Source organism: Scyliorhinus canicula, chromosome 3 (assembly GCF_902713615.1).
Source record: "Scyliorhinus canicula chromosome 3, sScyCan1.1, whole genome shotgun sequence".
In the NCBI taxonomy this organism is placed as follows: Eukaryota; Metazoa; Chordata; class Chondrichthyes; order Carcharhiniformes; family Scyliorhinidae; genus Scyliorhinus; species Scyliorhinus canicula.
The window spans coordinates 4,974,621-4,996,742 of record NC_052148.1 but is presented as its reverse complement, the minus strand read 5'-3'; the positions used below and the strand labels follow the sequence as shown (position 1 = coordinate 4,996,742).

General features: G+C 49.0%; 1 protein-coding gene across 1 annotated transcript in view; it reads left to right on the top strand.

Moving 5' to 3' along the window:
* Positions 1-22,122, top strand: part of LOC119963790 — a 1,053,439-nt gene that overhangs the window by 752,631 nt on the left and 278,686 nt on the right. Inside the window, exons 107-109 of the mRNA XM_038793076.1 lie at positions 14,444-14,583; positions 15,040-15,172; positions 21,760-21,899. Coding sequence (XP_038649004.1) covers positions 14,444-14,583; positions 15,040-15,172; positions 21,760-21,899 — 413 coding nt within the window. The remainder of the gene's footprint in view (positions 1-14,443; positions 14,584-15,039; positions 15,173-21,759; positions 21,900-22,122) is intronic.

Here is a 22,122-nt window from a genome sequence, read left to right as displayed (position 1 = left end):
GCCCCTACAACTAAACTGTGCCCTTCACCCGTGCCAACTTACTACGTGTCTATCTTCTTGGCCTTACGGGCCCTACCACTACGTCTAAGTAAATCCCCAGACGGTTCAGCAGGAGTGGAGGAGGACTGCTGAGATTCGCCCCCTTCGACATGGCTCCCCGCCGGCACTCATTTCCTGGGGCGACCTGGCCTTGATGGGCCAGGCTGCTCTGCGGGCATCGCAGATAATGTGCTGCCACCCTGCTCTGCCGCTGCCCTCCCGATGCACCAGGGGTGGGACGGGGGGAGGCCGAGAATTCCGGGACATCCCGTGATGGTGTTAATGGGACGGGCCCCAGAACCTCCTCCTCCCTCGGGGAGCCCAGTGGCTCCCGGGCCTCACTTTGGGACAGAGGTGCGAGCGGGGAGGTGCCCCGTCACCCCACGGACACCAGGCGCTGCCAGTCCTGGAGGCCTGCAACGGTATCCACCAGGATCCGAAGGTTCGCTGAGACGGAGACCAGGGAGTGAGACATTCCCGCCAGGGACTGTGCGACCTCAACCTGTGAGTGCACAACGCCATCCAGCACGTTTGTCAGGCGGTTGATGGTCTCCGCGACCGACTGCTGCGACTGGGCCATGACCTGCTGGGACTGTGCCATGGCCTGCTGCGACTGGACCATGACCTGCTGGGACTGTGCCATGGCCTGCTGGGACTGTGCCATGGCCTGCTGGGACTGTACCATGACCTGCTGAGACTGTGCCATGGTGTGCTGAGACTGGGCCATGACCTGCTGGGACTGTGCCATGGCCTGCTGGGACTGTGCCATGGCCTGCTGGGACTGGACCATGACCTGCTGGGACTGTGCCATGGCCTGCTGGGGCTGTGCCATGGCCTGCTGGGACTGTACCATGACCTGCTGGGACTGTGCCATGGCCTGCTGGGACTGTGCCATGGCCTGCTGAGACTGTGCCATGACCTGCTGGGACTGTACCATGACCTGCTGAGACTGGGCCATGACCTGCTGGGACTGTGCCATGGCCTGCTGGGACTGGACCATGACCTGCTGAGACTGTGCCATGACCTGCTGAGACTGTGCCATGGCCTGCTGGGACTGGGCCATGACCTGCTGGGACTGTACCATGACCTGCTGTGACTGTGCCATGGCGTGCTGAGACTGGACCATGACCTGCTGAGACTCGGCCAAGGCCCGCAGGGCGCCGGCATTGTCGTTTTGGCTCTGGCACATTGCTGCCTGTGAGAGGGCAACCCTGTCCAGGGCCGAGGATGACGCCTGCACATTAAGCCCTATGTCTTGCAGAACCTGACCCATGGCCGAAACCGTTTCACCCATTGCCTCCACCGCGGATGCCACCCGTTCGGTGTCGGACTGGGTGGCTGCCATGAGCGGCACCACTCCCTGCTCCTGGATGCGGTTCGACTCCTCTAACTACATCTGCATCTGCTGGAAGACAGCCCTCATCCCGTCATTGTCTCCCTGGGTTTCTAAATGCATCAGCTGTTCGGGTGGGTCAGGTAAATCCAGGAACCCAGGAGACGTCAGGGAGCCAGCAGACTTCTGGACCTGGCCTGCCCTCCGACAGTCCTGGCCCTCGGCTGCTCCTACCTCCACCTGCTGTCCCTGCTCATCTGTGCGGTGCGAACCAGACTGTGACCCAGGAGCCTCATCACTGAATTGCCCAACCGAGGTGAGTGTCTCTGGGATGGTGGATGGTGTTGGAGATAGCAGTGACGCAGCCTTGAATGTTGGGTCATCATCCCATTCCACCCTGGACGCAGGCTGCAAAGTTTCTGTGAACTGTTGACCAGTATCGCCTAGGAACTGAGACGCCGTGGGGGCGTCCAGCTGGACGGGCCAGGGTTGGGAGGATGGTCCTCATTTTTTATGCCGTTCCACCGTCTGGCATGCGGCCATGGGTGAGGTGGTGCTGGGTCTGGCCACAGACGGCCCAGGACGTTCATCAGTGCGCCCTAAGGAACAGAATAAAATGGAGTCATTTAGACACGGTCAGCCAGGCATTGAATGGTCCAGTGGGCTGAGGGTGAGGGCACAGGGGATGGTGGGGGAGGGGGCTGAGTGTGAGGGCACAGGGGATGGTGGGGGAGGGGGCTGAGTGTGAGGGCACAGGGGATGGTGGGCCAGGGGGTTGAGTGTGAGGCCGCAGGGGATGGTGGGGGAGGGGGTTGAGTGTGAGGGCACAGGGGATGGTGGGGGAGGGGTTGAGTGTGAGGGCACAGGGGATGGTGGGCCAGGGGGTTGAGTGTGAGGCCGCAGGGGATGGTGGGGGAGGGGGCTGAGTGTGAGGGCACAGGGGATGGTGGGGGAGGGGGCTGAGTGTGAGGGCACAGGGGATGGTGGGGGAGGGGGCTGAGTGTGAGGGCACAGGGGATGGTGGGCCAGGGGGTTGAGTGTGAGGCCGCAGGGGATGGTGGGGGAGGGGGCTGAGTGTGAGGGCACAAGGGATGGTGGGCCAGGGGGTTGAGTGTGAGGGCACAGGGGATGATGGGGAGGGGGCTGAGTGTGAGGGCACAGGGGATGGTGGGGGAGGGGGCTGAGTGCGTGGGCACAGGGGATGGTGGGGGAGGGGGCTGAGTGTGAGGCCGCAGGGGATGGTGGGCCAGGGGGTTGAGTGTGAAGCCGCAGGGGATGGTGGGGGAGGGGGCTGAGTGTGAGGGCACAGGGGATGGTGGGGGAGGGGGCTGAGTGTGAGGGCACAGGGGATGGTGGGGGAGGGGTTGAGTGTGAGGGCACAGGGGATGGTGGGGGAGGGGGCTGAGTGTGAGGGCACAGGGGATGGTGGGGGAGGGGGCTGAGTGTGAGGGCGCAGGGGATGGTGGGGGAGGGGGCTGAGTGTGAGGGCGCAGGGGATGGTGGGGGAGGGGGCTGAGTGTGAGGGCACAGGGGATGGTGGGGGAGGGGGCTGAGTGTGAGGGCACAGGGGATGGTGGGGGAGGGGGCTGAGTGTGAGGGCACAGGGGATGGTGGGGGAGGGGGCTGAGTGTGAGGGCACAGGGGATGGTGGGGGAGGGGGCTGAGTGTGAGGCCGCAGGGGATGGTGGGCCAGGGGGTTGAGTGTGAGGCCGCAGGGGATGGTGGGGCAGGGGGTTGCGTGTGAGGGCACAGGGGATGGTGGGGGAGGGGGCTGAGTGTGAGGGCACAGGGGATGGTGGGGGAGGGGGCTGAGTGCGTGGGCACAGGGGATGGTGGGGGAGGGGGCTGAGTGTGAGGCCGCAGGGGATGGTGGGGGAGGGGGCTGAGTGTGAGGGCACAGGGGATGGTGGGGGAGGGGGCTGAGTGTGAGGCCGCAGGGGATGGTGGGGGAGGGGGCTGAGTGTGAGGGCACAGGGGATGGTGGGGCAGGGGGCTGAGTGTGAGGGCACAGGGGATGGTGGGGGAGGGGGCTGAGTGTGAGGCCGCAGGGGATGGTGGGGGAGGGGGCTGAGTGTGAGGGCACAGGGGATGGTGGGGGAGGGGGCTGAGTGTGAGGGCACAGGGGATGGTGGGGGAGGGGGCTGAGTGTGAGGCCGCAGGGGATGGTGGGGGAGGGGGCTGAGTGTGAGGGCACAGGGGATGGTGGGGCAGGGGGCTGAGTGTGAGGGCACAGGGGATGGTGGGGGAGGGGGCTGAGTGTGAGGGCACAGGGGATGGTGGGGGAGGGGGCTGAGTGTGAGGGCACAGGGGATGGTGGGCCAGGGGGTTGTCATGCAGGGTTGTCTCACTTGGTTCTACACCGCCAAACTCGCAGTGAGCCACATCTCGACTGGCTGAGCCGCCAATGATATCGAGGGCCCTCTGCTCAAAGGTCGTGAGGGGGCGCAGATTGGTTGAACCCCCTCCGGTCTTGTTCCGCTCCCGGTTGTTGTGCGCAGATTTCTCCTGATGGGGGAGGCATGGATAGATCATTGCAATTCGGCAAGTATCAGCAGCCCGTTCAGATATTGGCGCACGTTTGGGGGAAAGTTGCAGTTAAACCATGGCATCTCTCCAGGGGTTTGCAGCGCTCATGTCGGTCAGCGCAAACTTGGTTGCACACCCTCCAATCACAATCGCCCACCTCCCCCTCCCCGTACAGCCCAGGGGCTGGTGGGTGAGTAGATACTTGGGGGGGTGGGGGGGGGGGGGGTTGTTGTGACCCGGGGGAACCCTCTTGGCACTTACCCTGGCAGCCCGGGTGAGGTCGTGCAGCTTCCTTCGGCGCTGCTCTCCAGACCGAGGGGTGTTCCCCACCGCACTTCCAGCCATGCCCACCTCATGCCAGGCACGTCGCACCTCACTGGCAGGTTGGCGATGCCCTTTCCTCGGGCATATTATGCTCCTCCGCTCCTCCACAGCATCGAGGAGGGTCTCCACATCACCCTCCGTGAAACGAGGCGTGTCCCTCCGTTGCTCCGTCATCCTCCCCCCTCAGGGTGGTGACCGGCGACCGTGCCTTTTAACGACACGGAGCGGTGTCGTTCTGGTGTCATTGGGGCGTCATTCGGGCGTCGCACTGTTCTGCCGTCATCGACGACGAATTTCCCGCGGCCGCGCTCCTAGTCCATTTTCGGAACCGGAATCGGTCGGGAACGGGGCCGTCGGGAGCCGTCGTAAAACTCCGCCGACTTTACGAGGGAACTCCCGATTTCAGCGCGTTCATGAGAATTCCGCCCAATCAACCGCAGTAAACCTGCCCGTATTTTATGGAATGTTACCTTATTGACTCTAGTTCAGCAGGGGATTGGGAACCTGAATTATAGCTCCAGTACACAAGAAGCTGAGAGTAGTGAGGTCATGAGTAAGGTTTCAAAGTTGCAGGAGTGTATCGGCAGGAAGGAAGGTGGTCTAAAGTGCGTCTACTTCAATGCCAGGAGCATCCGGAATAAGGTGGGTGAGCTTGTGGCATGGGTTAGTACCTGGGACTTCGATGTTGTGGCCATTTCGGAGACATGGATAGAGCAGGGACAGGAATGGTTGTTGCAGGTGCCGGGGTTTAGATATTTCCGTTAGCTCGGAAGGTGGTAAGAGAGGGGGAGGGGTGGCATTGTTAGTCAAGGACAGTATTACGGTGGCTGAGAGGACATTTGATGAGGACTCGAATACTGAGGTCGTATGGGCTGAGTTAAGAAACAGGAAAGGAGAGGTTACCCTGTTAGGGCTTTTCTATAGGCCTCCGAAAAGTTCCAGTGATGTAGAGGAAAGGATAGCAAAGATGATTCTGGATAGGAGTGAAAATAACAGGGTAGTTGTTATGGGGGACTTTAACTTTCCAAATATTGACTGGAAACACTATAGTTCGAGTACCGATGGATCCGTTTTTGTCCAATGTGTGCAGGAGGGTTTCCTGATGCAGTATGTAGATAGGCCAACAAGAGGCGAGGCCGTATTGGATTTGGTACTAGGTAATGAACCAGGACAGGTGTTAGATTTGGAGGTAGGTGAGCATTTCGGTGATAGTGACCACAATTCGATTACGTTTACTTTAGCGATGGAAAGGGATAGGTATAAACCGCAGGGCAAGAGTTATTGCTGGGGGAAAGGCAATTATGATGCAATGAGGCAAGACTTAGGATGCATCGCCTGGAGAGGAAAACTGCAGGGGATTGACACAATGGAAATGTGGAGCATGTTCAAGGAACAGCTACTGCGTGTCCTTGATAAGTATGTACCTGTTAGGCAGGGAGGAAGTGGTCAAGCGAGGGAATCGTGGGTTACTAAAGCAGTTGAATCACTTGTCAAGAGGAAGAAGGAGGCTTATGTGAAGATGAGACGTGATGGTTCAGTTGGGTCGCTTGAGAGTTACAAGTTAGCTAGGAAGGCTCTAAAGAGAGAGCTAAGAAGAGCCAAGCGAGGACATGAGAAGTCTTTGGCAGGTAGGATCAAGGATAACCCTAAAGCTTTCTATAGGTATGTCAGGAATAAAAGAATGACTAAGGTATGAGTAGGGCCAGTCAAGGACAGTAGTGGGAAGTTGTGCGTAGAGTCCGAGGAGATAGGAGAGGTGCTAAATGAGTATTTTTCGTCAGTATTCACACAGGAAAAAGACAAAGTTGTCGAGGAGAATACTGAGATACAGGCTACTAGACTAGAAGGGCTTGAGGTTTATAAGGAGGAGGTGTTAGCGATTCTGAAAGTGTGAAAATAGATAAGTCTCCTGGGCCGGATGGGATTTATCCTAGGATTCTCTGGGAAGCTAGAGAGGAGATTGCTGAGCCTTTGGCTTTGATCTTTAAGTCATCTTTGTCTACAGGAATAGTGCCAGAGGACTGGAGGATAGAAAATGTTGTCCCCTTGTACAAGAAGGGGAGTAGAGATAACCCCGGTAACTATAGGCCAGTGAGCCTTACTTCTGCTGTGGGAAAAGTCTTGGAAAGGTTTATAAGAGATAGGACATATAATCATCTGGAAAGGAATAATTTGATTAGAGATAGTCAACATGGTTTTGTGAAGGGTAGGTCGTGCCTCACAAACCTCATTGAGTTCTTCAAGAAGGTGACCAAACAGGTGGATGAGGGTAAAGCAGTTGATGTGGTGTATATGGATTTCAGTAAAGCGTTTGATAAGGTTCCCCACGGTAGGCTATTGCAGAAAATACAGAGGCATGGGATTCAGGGTGATTTAGCAGTTTGGATCAGAAATTGGCTAGCTGATAGAAGACAAAGAGTGGTGGTTGATGGGAAATGCTCTGACTGGTGTCCAGTTACTAGTGGTGTGCCACAAGGATCTGTTTTGGGGCCGTTGCTGTTTGTCATTTTTATAAATGACCTGGAGGAGGGTGCAGAAGGATGGGTGAGTAAATTTGCAGATGACACTAAAGTCGGTGGAGTTGTGGACAGTGCAGAAGGATGTTACAAGTTACAGAGGGACATAGATGAGCTGCAGAGCTGGGCTGACAGGTGGCAAATGGAGTTTAATGTAGAGAAGTGTGAGGTGATTAATTTTGGAAGAAATAACAGAAAGGCAGAGTGCTGGGCTAATGGTAAGATTCTTGGTAGTGTGGACGAGCAGAGAGATCTCGGTGTCCATGTCCATAGGTCCCTGAAAGTTTCCACCCAGGTTGAGAGGGTTGTTAAGAAGGCGTACGGTGTGTTAGCTTTTATTGGTAGAGGAATTGAGTTTCGGAGCCATGAGGTCATGTTGCAGTTGTACAAAACTCTGGTGCGGCCGCATTTGGAGAATTGTGTGAAAAAAATGAAATGAAAATCGCTTATTGTCACGAGTAGGCTTCAATGAAGTTACTGTGAAAAGTCCCTAGTCGCCACATTCCGGCGCCTGTCCGGGGAGGCTGGTACGGGAATCGAACCGTGCTGCTGGCCTGCTTGGTCTGCTTTAAAAGCCAGCGATTTAGCTGAATGAGCTAAACCAGCCCCACAGTTCTGGTCGCCACATTATAGGAAGGATGTGGAAGCATTGGAAAGGGTACAGAGGAGATTTACAAGAATGTTGCCTGGTATGGAGGGAAGATCATATGAGGAAAGGCTGAAGGACTTGAGGCTGTTTTCGTTAGAAAGAAGGTTAAGAGGTGACTTAATTGAGGAATACAAGATGATCAGAGGATTAGATAGGGTGGACAGTGAGAGCATTTTTCCTCGGATGGTGATGTCCAGCACGAGGGGACATAGCTTTAAATTGAGGGGAGATAGATATAGGACAGATGTCAGAGGTAGGTTCTTTACTCAGAGAGTAGTAGGGGTGTGGAACGCCCTGCCTGAAACAGTAGTGGACTCGCCAACACTAAACGCATTCAAATGGTCATTGGATAGGCATATGGACGATGAGGGAATAGTGTAGAGGGACTTTAGAGGGGTTTCACAGGACGGCGCAACTTCGTGGGCCGAAGGGCCTGTACTGCGCTGTAATGTTCTATGTTCTATGACTCGCAATATTCCTCAAACATCATTCTCCAGTGAAACACATATTTTTTTGGATCTGTTTCTACTGTTGAGTTTAGTGACCCTTTCAGTAACTTTCTTCAATCCCTTTCCCCCACCCCCAATCCTTTACCCCTACATGTGAAGCCGCTCTGCTTTATATCAGTATCCAACATTTCAGCTTGCATCTCCTTTATTTAGCCTTGCTGTCTTGCTGATCTCTCTGTCCTTGATCAGCAGCATTATTCCAATAGAGCTGGAAAAACACCACCTCAACTTTCAATGAGGTGCTTTATAGCATCCTGGACTCAACACCATGTTCAACAATTTTACATCATTATCCAGGCCCCATTTTGGTTCCTTTCCCTTTGCACGTTTTGATTTTAACCCTTTTTTCTCTTGTTTCTGCTTTGAGACAGCAGCTGCTCATTATTCTGCGATTCACGCCTCCTCTGGCCACATCTTGTCCCATTCCCCACATGGACAACTCTTTTGCCATTTATTTCTCCTGCCTTCCACCCTGTGACAGACCTTCCCACTTTTTTTAATCACCGCCCATCTGCTTAAAACCTGATGACTTTTTTTTCTCCCTCTTCAGGTGTTGCCAGACCAGCTGGGCATTTTCAGCATTTTTTGTTTTTACATCACCTTTCCCTTGTCTTTTGTGGGGGAAAAATGTGTTGTTGAATTTTCATACCGTGCAACAGCAGCAATAAACCCTGTCAACCTTTCCCAAAGTTCAGTGGGACCATCAACCTGGGATGATCGCACAGGCTGATTATGGGTGGGGATTTCAACATGGTTATTGATCAAGGCCTGGACCGGTCATGTTCGAGAACGGGCAAGGTGCCAGCAATGGCAAAGGAGCTGATAGGGTTCATGGAGCAGATGGGAGGGGGGTGGATTCGTGGAGATTTAGGCAGCCGAGAGCCAGGGAATTTTCTTTCTTCGCCCATGTTCACAAGGTGTATTCCCGGATAGATTTCTTTGTTGTGGGCAGGGCCCTGTTGGCGAGGGTGGTGGATACGGGGTATTCGGCAATTACGATATTGGACCATGCTCCGTACTGGATGGGCCTGAAGGTCAGTATGGACAGTAAGCAGCGCCCACAGTGGAGATTGGATGTGGGGCTGTTGGCGGACAAAGTGGTCTGCGAGAGATTGAGGAAGTGGATGCTGAACTACCTGCAGGTAAACGATACGGGGGAGGTCTCAGCAGCGGTGGTCTGGGAAGCGCTGAAGGCGGTGCTGAGAGGGGAGCTGATCTAGATCCAGACTTACAGGGACAGGACGGACAGCCATGATGTGGAGATGCCGGCGTTGGACTGGGGTGAGCACTGTAACACGGACAGGGCAGAGACGGACCGACTGGTAAGAGAGAGCCTACGAGTGGATAGGAAGTATGCGAAGGCTCCAGAGCCAGGGCTGTTGAGGGAACGCCGGAGGCTGCAGGCAGAATTTAGTTTGTTAACTACAGGAAAGGCAGTGGAGGAACTCAGGAAGGTGAAGGAAGCGGTGTACATGGGGAAAAGGCCAGGAGGTTGATTGCACAGCAGCTCAGACAAAGGGAGGCAGCGATGGAAATAGGGAAAGCGGTTGATGGGGATTGGAACTTAGTTGGGGACTCGGAGGGGGTGAACAAGACCTTCGGGATTTTTACAGTAGTCCTTGATAAATATCAAACAATTCGGAAGGACTGAGTGGATGGTAAGGGTGGTATTGCTCTGTTATTTAAGGATGACATCTTGGAAATAGTAAGGGATGACATCGGTGCAATGGAGGACAAGGTTGAATCCATTTGGGTGGAAATTAGGAATAGTAAGGTGAAAAAGGAATTGATAGGAGTAGTCGAGAGGCCCCCAAATAGTAACAACATGGCGGGGCAGGCAATAAACAAAGAAATAACTGATGCATGTAGAAATGGTACAGTCGTTATCATGGCGGATTTTAATCTACATGTCGATTGGTTTAACCAGGTCGGTCAAGGCAGCCTGGAGAAGGTGTTTATGCAATCTATCCTTGATGGGTTCCTAGAACAGTATGTAATAGAACCTACAAGGGAACATGCGGTCCTAGATCTGGTCCTATATCATGATACTGGATGGACTAATGATCTCATAGTTAGGGATCCTCTTGGAAGGAGCGATCACAATATGGTGCAATTTAAAATACAGATGGAGGGTGAGAAGGTGAATTCAAACAGTGGTGTTTTGTGCTCAAACAAAGCAGATTACAATGGCATGAGAGAAAGGCTAGCTGAGGTAGACTGGGAGCAAAGACTTTATGGTGAAACAGTTGAGGAACAGTGGAGAACCTTCCAAGCGATTTTTCACAGTATATACCAACAAAAAGGAAGGACGGTAGAAAGAGGGAAAATCGACCGTGGATATCTTAGGAAATAAGGAAGAGTATCAAATTGAAGGAAAAAGCATCCAAAGTGGCAAAGATTAGTGGGAGACTGGAGGACTGGGAAATCTTTAAGGGGCAACAGAAAGCTACTACAAAAGCTATAAAGAGAGAGACAGATTATGAGAGTGAACAGGCGCCAGAATGTGGCGACTAGGGGCTTTTCAGGTAAATATTGGTCCTGTAGAGGATGAGATGGGTGATTTAATAATGGGATATGAGGAAATGGCTGAGGAACTGAACAGGTTTTATGGGTCTGTCTTCACAGTGGAAGACACAAGTAACATGCCAGTAACTGATAGAAATGAGGCTATGACAGGTGAGGACCTTGAGATGATTGTTACCATGAAGGAAATAGTGATGGGCAAGCTCAAAGGGCTAAAGGTGGACAAGTCTACTGTCACTGATGGAATGCATCCCAGAATGCTAAAAGTGATGGCTCGGGAAATTGCAAATGCACAATGATAATTTACCAAAATTCACTAGATTCTGGGATGGTCTCGGTGGATTAGAAATGAGCAAACGTGACACCACTGTTTAAAAAAGGAGATAGGCAGAGAGCGGGTAATTTTAGGCCAGTTAGCTTAACTTCGGTTGTAGGGAAGATAGAACATAGAACAGTACAGCACAGAACAGGCCCTTCGGCCCTCAATGTTGTGCCGAGCCATGATCACCCTATACCCGTAACCCAACAACACCCCCCTTAACCTTACTTTTATTCGGACACTACGGGCAATTTAGCATGGCCAATCCACCTAACCCGCACATCTTTGGACTGTGGGAGGAAACCGGAGCACCCGGAGGAAACCCACGCACATGGGGGGAGGACGTGCAGACTCCACACAGACAGTGACCCAGCCGGGAATCGAACCTGGGACCCTGGAGCTGTGAAGCATTTATGCTAACCACCATGCTACCCTGCTGCCCCTAAGATGCTGGAATCTATCATCAAAGAAGAAATAGCGAGACGTCTGCATGGAAATTGTCCCATTGGGCAGACGCAGCATGGGTTCATAAAGGGCAGGTCGTGCCTGACTAATTGAGTGGACTTTTTTGAGGACCCTACCAGAGCAGTAGATAATGGGGAGCCAGTGGATGTGGTATATTTGGATTTCCGGAAAACCTTTGGCAAAGGTTGCTGCACAGGATAAAGATGCATGGCATTAAGGGTAAAGTAGTAGCATGGATAGAGGATTGGTTAATTAATAGAAAGCAAAGATTGGGGATTAATGGGTGTTTCTCTGGTTGGCAATCAGTAGCTAGTGGTGTCTCTCAGGGATCAGTGCTGGGACCGCAATTGTTCACAATTTGCTTCAATGATTTGGAGTTGGGGACCAAGGGCAATATGTCCAAGTTTGCAGACAACACTAAGATGAGTGGTAAAGCAAAAAGTGCAGAGGGTACCGGAAGTCTGCAGAGGGATTTGGATCGGTTCAGTGAATGGACTAGGGTCTGGCAGATGGAATACCATGTTGACAAATGTGAGGTTATCCACATTGGTAGGAATAACAGCAAACAGGATTATTAATTAAATTACAAAATATTAAAACATGGCGCTGCGCAGAGACCTGGGTGGGCTCATGCAAGAGTCGCAAACTGTTGGTTTGCAGTTACAACAGGTGATTAAGAAAGAGAATGGAATTTTGTTGTTCATTGCTCGTGAGATGGAGTTCAAAACTAGGGAGGTTATGCTGCAATTGTATAAGGTTTCAGTGAGGCCATGCCTGGAGTATTGAGTTCAGTTGTGGTTCCCTTACCTGAGAATGGACGGACTGGAGGTTGTGCAAAGGAGATTCACTAGGTTAATCCCAGAGCTGAAGGGGTTGGATTACGAGGAGAAGTTGCATAGTCTGGGTCTGTACTCGTTGGAATTTAGAAGGATGAGGGAGGGATCTTCTAGAAACATATAAAATTATGAAGGGAATAGATAGGATCGATGCTGGCAGGTTATTTCCACTGGCGGGTGAAAGCAGAACTAGGGGACACAGCCTCAAAATAAGGGGAAATAGATTGAGGACTGAGTTTAGGAGGAACTTCTTCACCCAAAGGCTTGTGCATCTATGGAGTTCCTTGCCCAGTGAAGCAGTTGAGGCTCCTTCATTAAATGTTTTTTAGACAACGGTGGATAGCTTTTTGAAGAATAAAGGGATTTAGGGTTATGGTGTTCGGGTCGGAAAGTGGAGCTGAGTCCACAAAAGATCAGCCATGATCTCATTGAATGGTGGAGCAGGCACAAGGGTCCATGTGGCCTACATCTGCTTCTAGTTCTTATGTTTTTATGTTCTTATGTGCCTGTCAGGCAGGGAGGAAGTGGTCAAGCAAGGGACGCGTGATTTACTAAAGTAGTTGAATCACATGTCAAGAGGAAGAAGGAGGCTTATGTAAAGATGAGACGTGAAGGTTCAGTTAGGGCGCTCGAGAGTTACAAGTTAGCTAGGAAGGATCTAAAGAGACAGCTAAGAAGAGCCAGGAGGGGACATGAGAAATCTTTGTCAGGTAGGATCAAGGATAACCCTAAAGCTTTCTATAGGTATGTGAGGAATAAATGAATGACTAGGGTAAGAGGTGGGCCTGTCAAGTGATGTTGTGCGTGGAGTCCGAGGAGATAGGAGAGGTGCTGAATGAATATTTTTCATCCGTATTCACACAGGAAAAAGACAATGTTGTTGAGGAGAATAATGAGGTACAGGCTACTAGACTTAAAGGGCTTGAGGTTCATAAGGAGGAGGTGGTCTTGGAAACGTTCATAAGAGATGGGATTTGTAATCATCTGGAAGGGAATAATTTAGTGATCATCAACACTGTTCTGTGAAGGGTAGGCCGTGCATCAGAAACCTTATTGAGTTCTTTGAGAAGGTGACCAAACAGGTGGTTGAGCGGAAAGCACTTGATTGGTGAACATGAATTCAGTAAAGCGTTTGATAAGGTTGCCCATGGTAGGCTATCGCATTAAATACAGAGGCATGGGATTCAGGGTGAATTAGCAGTTTGGGTCAGAAATTGGCTAGTTGGAAGAAGACAAATTTGATAAGAAATGTTCAGCCGGAGTTCAGTTACTAGTGGTGTAAACTAGTACATTTGGGGCCACTGCTGTTTGTAATTTTTATCAATGAAATGGAGGAGGGCATACAAGGATGACTAAAGTTGCAGATGGCACTGAAGTCGGTGGAATTATGGACAGTGTGGAAGGATGTTGCAAGTTACAGAGGGACATAGATAAGCTGCAGAGCTGGCTGAGAGACGGCAAATAGAGTTTAATGCAGAAAAGTGTGAGGTGATTCATTTTGGAAGGAATAACAGAAAGACAGAGTACTGGGCTAATGGTAAGATTCTTGGTAGTGTGGATGAGCAGAGAGATCACGGTCTCCATGTACATAGATCCCTGAAAGTTGTCATCCAGGTTGATAGGGTTGTTAAGAAGGCGTACGGTGTGTTAGCTTTTATTGGCAGATGGATTGAGCCATGAGGTCAAATTGCAGCTGTACAAAATTCTGGTTCGGCCACATTTGGAGTGTTGCATGCAATTCTGGTCATTGCATTACAGGAAGAATATGGAAGCATTAGTAAGGGTGCAGAGGAGATTCATCAGGATGTTGCCTGTTATGGAGGGAAGACCTAATGAGGGAAGGCAGAGGGACTTGAGGCTGTTCACATTAGAGGGAAGAAGGTTCAGATGTGACTTAATTGAGGCAGACAAGATGATCAGAGGATTAGATACGGTGGACAGTGAGAACCTTTTTCCTCGGCTGCTGATTTCTAGAACGAGGGTACATCGCTTTCAATTGAGGGAGATAAATACAGGACAGATGTCAGAGGTAGGTTCTTTACTCAGAGAGTAGTAAGGCCGTGGAATGCCCTGCCTGCAACAGTAGTCGACTCACCAATATTAAGGGCATTTAAATGGTCATTGGATAAACATAAGGATGATAAGAGAATAGTGTAGATGGGCTTGACAATGGTTTCACAGGTCGGTGCAACATGGAGGGCCGAAGTGCCTGTACTGTTCTATGTTCTGAAGTGACTCAGGACATTTTACTGCATTAAAGGAACTATTATAAATGCAAGTTGTTGGCGATCATTACCAGTATCTCAAATCATTGCTCAGATGGCCTCTACTCATTTCTACTCTGTCAGATTCTGTTACCTTTCTGCTACATGTGTACATTTAAGGTCTCATTTTTCTCGCACAGCGGTTGTCCAACCACCATCAAACCTACGCTTCTCGGACATCTCGAGGAAAAGTTTCCGGATGGACTGGGATCATGGATCGGAGGAGGCGGACCAGTACAGAATCAGCTGGGTTCCATCTGCAGGAGGGGACAAAAAAGAGGTGATGAAATCCATACTTTCTGCTTCTGTGTCGCTCCAGCTGATTTTTAAATCTGCCTTGCAACATGCGAGTGTGAAGCAAAACCGCTGTCAGACAGATCTGTATATGTATGAAAATGTTCCTCCTTTCCAGGAACAATGTTTCATTGTATCCTTGTAATCCTTTCCACACTTGCCCACTCAAAGAAGAGCATTTGAGTAATGAACAAAACAGTCCAAATTAGTTTATTCCTTCAATTTAATACTCTGCAGAAATACTCCACATGACCACGAGGGAATGCCACTGGGAAAGGTGGCTGCAGCCAAGGGTTGGTAAAGGATTTTAAGGTCCTTGCAGCCCCCTGAGTGATATCAAATTCAAACATCCCCATTTAATTAAGGGAATCAGTTTGCAGAAAACAAATTGGTTTCATGCACTGAACGCATCTTGACCTTCGCTTTGTGCCTTATCTTTCAGATGATTATAAATGGCAAAGAGACAAGCCAGGTTTTAGAAAACCTGAATCCTGACACCAAATATGATGTTTCCCTTACTGCCATCTACCCAGACAAGACGGAAAGTGAAGACGTTTCAGCCTCCCAGCGTACAGGTAAGTCTTCAGTATATAAAAATCTCCATTAGTCTTTTCTACCCCCTTAGCAATTATCTTCAAATATTGAAAAGAGGACAAAGTGAATGGAAAGCACATGCTGCATACTGTGATGTGCAGCAGATCACAATGTCCTTCAGGATGGGGTGTGGGATTAGTATGTTCCGCTGGATTCTCTGCTTCTGCTGTTGCAAAGTGTATCTATTGGCTTCATTGGCTAGCCTGCTTGTGTCCAATATTCCTGGGCCATACAGCACCTTCAGCCAGATAAATCTATAAAACCACAGAATTCCGACAGTGTAGAAGGTGGCTATTTGGCCTTGTGTGTCTGCACCGACCCTCTGAAAGAGCAACCGAAATAGGCCCACTCCCCTGCCCAATCCCTGAAACCTACCCTAACCGGCACATCTGGGACTATTTAGCATGACCAATCCACCTAATGTGCACATCTTTGGACTCTGGGAGGAAATCGGTTGACCCAGAGGAAACCCACAAAGGAACGGAGAGAACGTACAAGCGCCACACAGACAACCTACCGAGGCAGGAATTGAACCCAGTTCCTGGCGCTGTGAGGCAGCAGTGATAACCCAACCCCTGATTAATTTATGCCTCCCTCAACTTGCCTCCTCTTTTATTTATGGACCCGCTTCCCCAACCCCTTATCTATTCCTTATAGAAAAATGATTGGCCTCATCCCATTTCCCTACTACCTGGGCGTAACTTGCCTACACAAAGGTAAATAATAATCATATTTGTATTTACCTAACATATTTTAACAGTCTCAAGTATCTTTACTGGATGACATCAGCAGATTGATAATCATTTCAGTTAAACGAGTGATGTTTGTTTTTAGAGAACTTGAAACAATATTGGCCCATCCCGTTTTGCTGAAGGTGAAAGGGGCGGCATGTGGCACAGTGGCTAGCACTGGGACTGCGGCACTGAGAAGACAGAGGGTGGCGATGGATGGAAAATTTTCAGACTGGAGACCAGTTACCAGCGGTGTACCACAGGGTTCTGTGCTGGGTCCTCTGCTTTTTGCCGTACCAGCCTCCCCGAACAGGCGCCGGATTGTGGCGACTAGGGGCTTTTCACAGTAACTTTGTTTGAAGCCGACATGTGACAATAAGTGATTTTCATTTCATTTTCATTTCATTTAATTTCATTTATGACTTTTATCAACGACTTGGAGGAGGGGGCTGAAGGCTGGGTCAGTAAGTTTGCTGATGACACAAAGATTAGTGGAGCCATGGATGAGGTGCAGGGCTATTGTCGGCTGCAAAGAGACATTGATAGGATGCAGAGCTGGGCAGAAAAATGGCAGATGGAGTTTAACCCTGATAAGTGCGAGGTGATTCATTTTGGAGAACAAAATTGAATACGGATTAAAGGGTCAACCCATGAATTCATTTGGGTGGAAATTTGGAATAGTAAGGTGAAAAAGTCACTGACAGGAGTAGTCTATAGACCACAAAAGAATAAAATATGGTGGGGTAGTCAATTAACAAAGAAATAACTGATGCATGTAGAAATGGTGCAGTCGTTATCAAGGGGGATTTTAATCTACCTGTCGATTGGTTTAACGAGATCGGTCAATGCATCCTGGAGGAAGAGTTTACAGAATGTATCCGTGATAGTTTCCTAGAACATTATGTAATAGAACCTACAAGTGAACAAGCAGTCCTAAATCTGGTCCTGTATCATGAGATAGGATTTACTAATGATCTCTTAGTTAGGGATCCTCTCTCAAGGAGTGATCACAGTATGGTGGAATTTAAAATACAGATGGAGGGTGAGAAGGTGAAATCAAACAGTATTGTTTTGTGCTCAAACAAAGCAGATTACAATGAGATGAGAGAAGAGCTAGCTAAGGTAGACTGGGAGCAAACACTTTATGGTGAAACAGTTGAGGAACAGTGGAGAACCTTCCAAGCAATTTTTCACTGTTGATACCAACAAAAAGGAAGGACAGTAGAAAGAGGGAAAATCGACAATGGATATCTAAGGAAATAAGGGAGAGTATCAAATTGAAGGAAAAAACATCCAAAGTGGCAAAGATTAGTGGGAGACTAGAGGCTGGGAAATCTTTAGGGGGCAACAGAAAGCTACTACAAAAGCTATAATGAAGCGTAAGATAGATTGTGAGAGTGAACAGGTGCAGGAATGTCACAACTAGGGGCTTTTCAGGTAAATATTTTTCCTGTAGAGGATGAGAAGGTTGATTTAATAATGGGAGTTGAGGAAATGGCTGAGGAACTGAACAGGTTATTTGGGTCTGTCTTCACAGTGGAAGACACAACATGCCAGTGACTGATAGAAATGAGGCTATGACAGGTGAGGACCTTGAGATGATTGTTATCACGAAGGAGATAGTGGTGGGCAAGCTCATAGGGCTAAAGGTAGACAGGTCGCCAGGCCCTGATGGAATGCATCCCAGAGTGCTAAAAGAGATGGCTAGGGAAAATGCAAATGCACTAGTGTTAATTTACCAAAATTCACGAGACTCTGGGATGGTCCCGGCGGATTGGAAATGAGCAAATGTGACACCACTGTTTAAAAAAGGAGATAGGCAGAGAGCAGGTAATTATAGGCCAGTTAGCTTAACTTCGGTAGTAGGGAAGATGCTGGAGTCTATCATTAAAGATGAAATAGCAAGACGTCTGGATGGAAATTGTCTCATTGGGTAGACGCAGCATGGGTTCATAAAGGGCAAGGTCGTGCCTTACTAATTGAGAGTAATTATTTGAGGACCTTCCAAAGTGGTAGATAATGGGGAGCTAATGGATGTGGTATGTCTGGATTTCAAGAAAACCTTTGGCAAGGTGCCACACAAAACTTTGCAGCACACGATAAAGATGCATGGCATTAAGGGTAAAGTAGTAGATTGGATAGAGGATTGGTTAATTAATAGAAATCATAGAGTAGGGATTAATGGGTGCTTCTCTGGTTGGCAATCAGTAGCCAGTGGTTTCAGGGATCAGTGCTGGGCCCGCAATTGTTCACAATTTGCTTCAATGATTTGGAGTTGGGGACGAAGGGCAACATGTCCAAGTTTGCAGACAACACTAAGATGAGTGGTACAGCAATAAGTGCAGGGGATACTGGAAGTCTGCAGAGGGATTTGGATGGGTTAAGTGAATGGACTAGGGTCTGGCAGATGGAATACAATGTTGACAAATGTGAAGTTATCCACTTTGGTAGGAATCAGAGCAAACAGGAATATTAATTAAATGATAAATTATTAAAACATGCTGGAGGGGCAGGCTCGAGGGGCCATGGGGCCTATGCCTGCTTCTAGTTCTTATCTCCTTATGTGCCTGTCAGGCAGGGAGGAAGTGGTCCAGTGAGGGAATCGTGGGTTACTAAAGTAGTTGAATCACTTGTCAAGAGGAAGAAGGAGGCTTATGTAAAGATGAGACGTGAAGGTTCAGTTAGGGTGCTCGAGAGTTACAAGTTAGATAGGAAGGATCTAAAGAGACAGCTACGAAGAGCCAGGAGGGGACGTGATAAATCTTTTGTTACTAGTGGTGTACCACAAAGAACTGTTTTGGAGCCACTGCTGTTTGTCATTTTTATAAATGGCCTGGAGGAGGGCATAGGAGATGGGTGAGTAAATCTGCAGGTGGCACTCAACTCGCTGGAGTTATGGACAGTGCGGAAGGATGTTGCAAGTTATAGAGGGACATAGATAAGCTGCAGAGCTGGCTGAGAGATGGCAAATAGAGTTTAATGCAGAAAAGTGTGAGGTGATTCATTTTGGAAGGAATAACAGGAAGACAGAGTACTGAGCTAATGGTAAGATTCTTGGTAGTGTAGATGAGCAGAGGTATCTCGGTGTCCATGTCCATAGATCCCTGAAAGTTGCCACCCAGGTTGATAGGTTTGTTAAGAAGGCGGACGGTGTGTTAGCTTTTATTGGCAGATGGATTCAGTTTCAGAGCCATGAGGTCAAATTGCAGCCGTACAACATTCTGGTGTGGCCACATTTGGAGTGTTGAGTGCAATTCTGGCCACTGCATTACAGGAAGAATCTGGAAGCATTACATAAGAACATAAGAACATAAGAACTAGGAGCAGGAGTAGGCCATCTGGCCCCTCGAGCCTGCTCCGCCATTCAATGAGATCATGGCTGATCTTTTGTGGACTCAACTCCACTTTCCGGCCCGAACACCATAACCCTTAATCCCTTTATTCTTCAAAAAACTATCTATCTTTACCTTAAAAACATGTAATGAAGGAGCCTCAACTGCTTCACTGGGCAAGGAATTCCATAGATTCACAACCCTTTGGGTGAAGAAGTTCCTCCTAAACTCAGTTCTAAATCTACTTCCCCTTATTTTGAGGCTATGCCCCCTAGTTCTGCTGTCACCCGCCAGTGGAAACAACCTGCCCGCATCTATCCTATCTATTCCCTTCATAATTTTAAATGTTTCTATAAGATCCCCCCTCATCCTTCTAAATTCCAACGAGTACAGTCCCAGTCTACTCAACCTCTCCTCATAATCCAACCCCTTCAGCTCTGGGATTAACCTAGTGAATCTCCTCTGCACACCCTCCAGCGCCAGTACGTCCTTTCTCAAGTAAGGAGACCAAAACTGAACACAATACTCCAGGTGTGGCCGCACTAACACCTTATACAATTGCAACATAACCTCCCTTGTCTTAAACTCCATCCCTCCAGCAATGAAGGACAAAATTCCATTTGCCTTCTTAATCACCTGTTGCACTTGTAAACCAACCTTCTGTGACTCATGCACTAGCACACCCAAGTCTCTCTGAACAGCGGCATGCTTTAATATTTTATCGTTTAAATAATAATCCCGTTTGCTGTTATTCCTACCAAAATGGATAACCTCACATTTGTCAACATTGTATTCCATCTGCCAGACCCGAGCCCATTCACTTAACCTATCCAAATCCCTCTGCAGACTTCCAGTATCCTCTGCACTTTTCGCTTTACCACTCATCTTAGTGTCATCTGCAAACTTGGACACATTGCCCTTGGTCCCCAACTCCAAATCATCAATGTAAATTGTGAACAATTGTGGGCCCAACACGGATCCCTGAGGGACACCACTAGCTACTGATTGCCAACCAGAGAAACACCCATTTATCCCAACTCTTTGCTTTCTATTAATTAACCAATCCTCTATCCATGCTACTACTTTACCCTTAATGCCATGCATCTTTATCTTATGCAGCAACCTTTTGTGTGGCACCTTGTCAAAGGCTTTCTGGAAATCCAGATATACCACATCCATTGGCTCCCCGTTATCTACTGCACTGGTAATGTCCTCAAAAAATTCCACTAAATTAGTTAGGCACGACCTGCCTTTTACGAACCCATGCTGCGTCTGCCCAATGGGACAATTTCTATCCAGATGCCTCGCAATTTCTTCCTTGATGATAGATTCCAGCATCTTCCCTATTACCGAAGTTAAACTCACTGGCCTATAATTTCCTGCTTTCTGCCTACCTCCTTTTTTAAACAGTGGCGTCACGTTTGCTAATTTCCAATCCACCGGGGCCACCCCAGAGTCTAGTGAATTTTGGTAAATTATCACTAATGCATCTGCAATTTCCCTAGCCATCTCTTTTAGCACTCTGGGATGCATTCCATCAGGGCCAGGAGACTTGTCTACCTTTAGCCCCATTAGCTTGCCCATCACTCCCTCCTTAGTGATAACAATCGTCTCAAGGTCCTCACCTGTCATAGCCTCATTTCTATCAGTCACTGGCATGTTATTTGTGTCTTCCACTGTGAAGACCGACCCAAAAAACCTGTTCAGTTCCTCAGCCATTTCCTCATTTCCCATTATTAAAACTCCCTTCTCATCCTCTAAAGGACCAATATTTACCTTAGCCACTCTTTTTTGTCTTATATATTTGTAAAAACTTTTACTGTCTGTTTTTATATTCTGAGCAAGTTTACTCTCATACTCTATCTTACTCTAAGGGTGCAGAGGAGATTCATCAGGATGTTGCCTGTTATGGAAGGAAGACCGAATGAGGGAAGGCAGATGGACTTGAGGCTGTTCTCATTAGAGGGAAGAAGGTTCAGATGTGACTTAATTGAGGCATACAAGATGATCAGAGGATTAGATACGGTGGACAGTGAGAACCTTTTTCCTCGGGTGGTGATTTCTAGAACGATGGTACATTGCTTTCAAATGAGGGAAATAAATACAGGATAGATGTCAGAGGTAGGTTCTTTACTCAGAGAGTAGTAAGGCCGTGGAATGCCCTGCCTGCAACAGTCGTGGACTCGCCAATATTAAAAGAACTTAAATAGTCATTGGATAAACATATGGATGATAAGAGAATAGTGTAGATGGGCTTGACAGTGGTTTCACAGGTCGGCGCAACATGGAGGGCCGAGGTGCCTGTACTGTTCTATGTTCTATGTTCTGAAGGGACTCAGGACATTTTACTGCATTAAAGACACTGTTATCAATGCAAGTTGTTTGTGATCAGTGCCAGCATCTCAAATCTTTGCACAGATATCCTCCCTTTCCTCATCATTTCTGTCAGATTCTGTTACCTTTCTGCTACATGTGTACATTTAAGGTCTCATTCTTCTCACACAGCGGTTGTCGCACCACCATCAAACCTACGCTTCTCGGACATCACGAGGAAAGGTTTCCGGATGGACTGGGATCATGGAGCAGAGGATGTGGACCAGTACAGAATCAGCTGGGTTCCATCTGCAGGAGGGGACAAAAAAGAGGTGATGAAATCCATACTTTCCGCTTCTGTGTAGCTCCAGATGATTTTTAAATTTGCCTTTCAACATGCGAGTGTGAAGCAAAACGGCTGTCAGCCAGATCTGGGGCTGGTTTAGCTCACCAGGCTAAATCACTGGCTTTTAAAGCAGACCAAGCAGGCCAGTAGCACCGTTTGATTCCCGTACCAGCATCCCCGGACAGGCACTGGAATGTGGCGACTCGGGG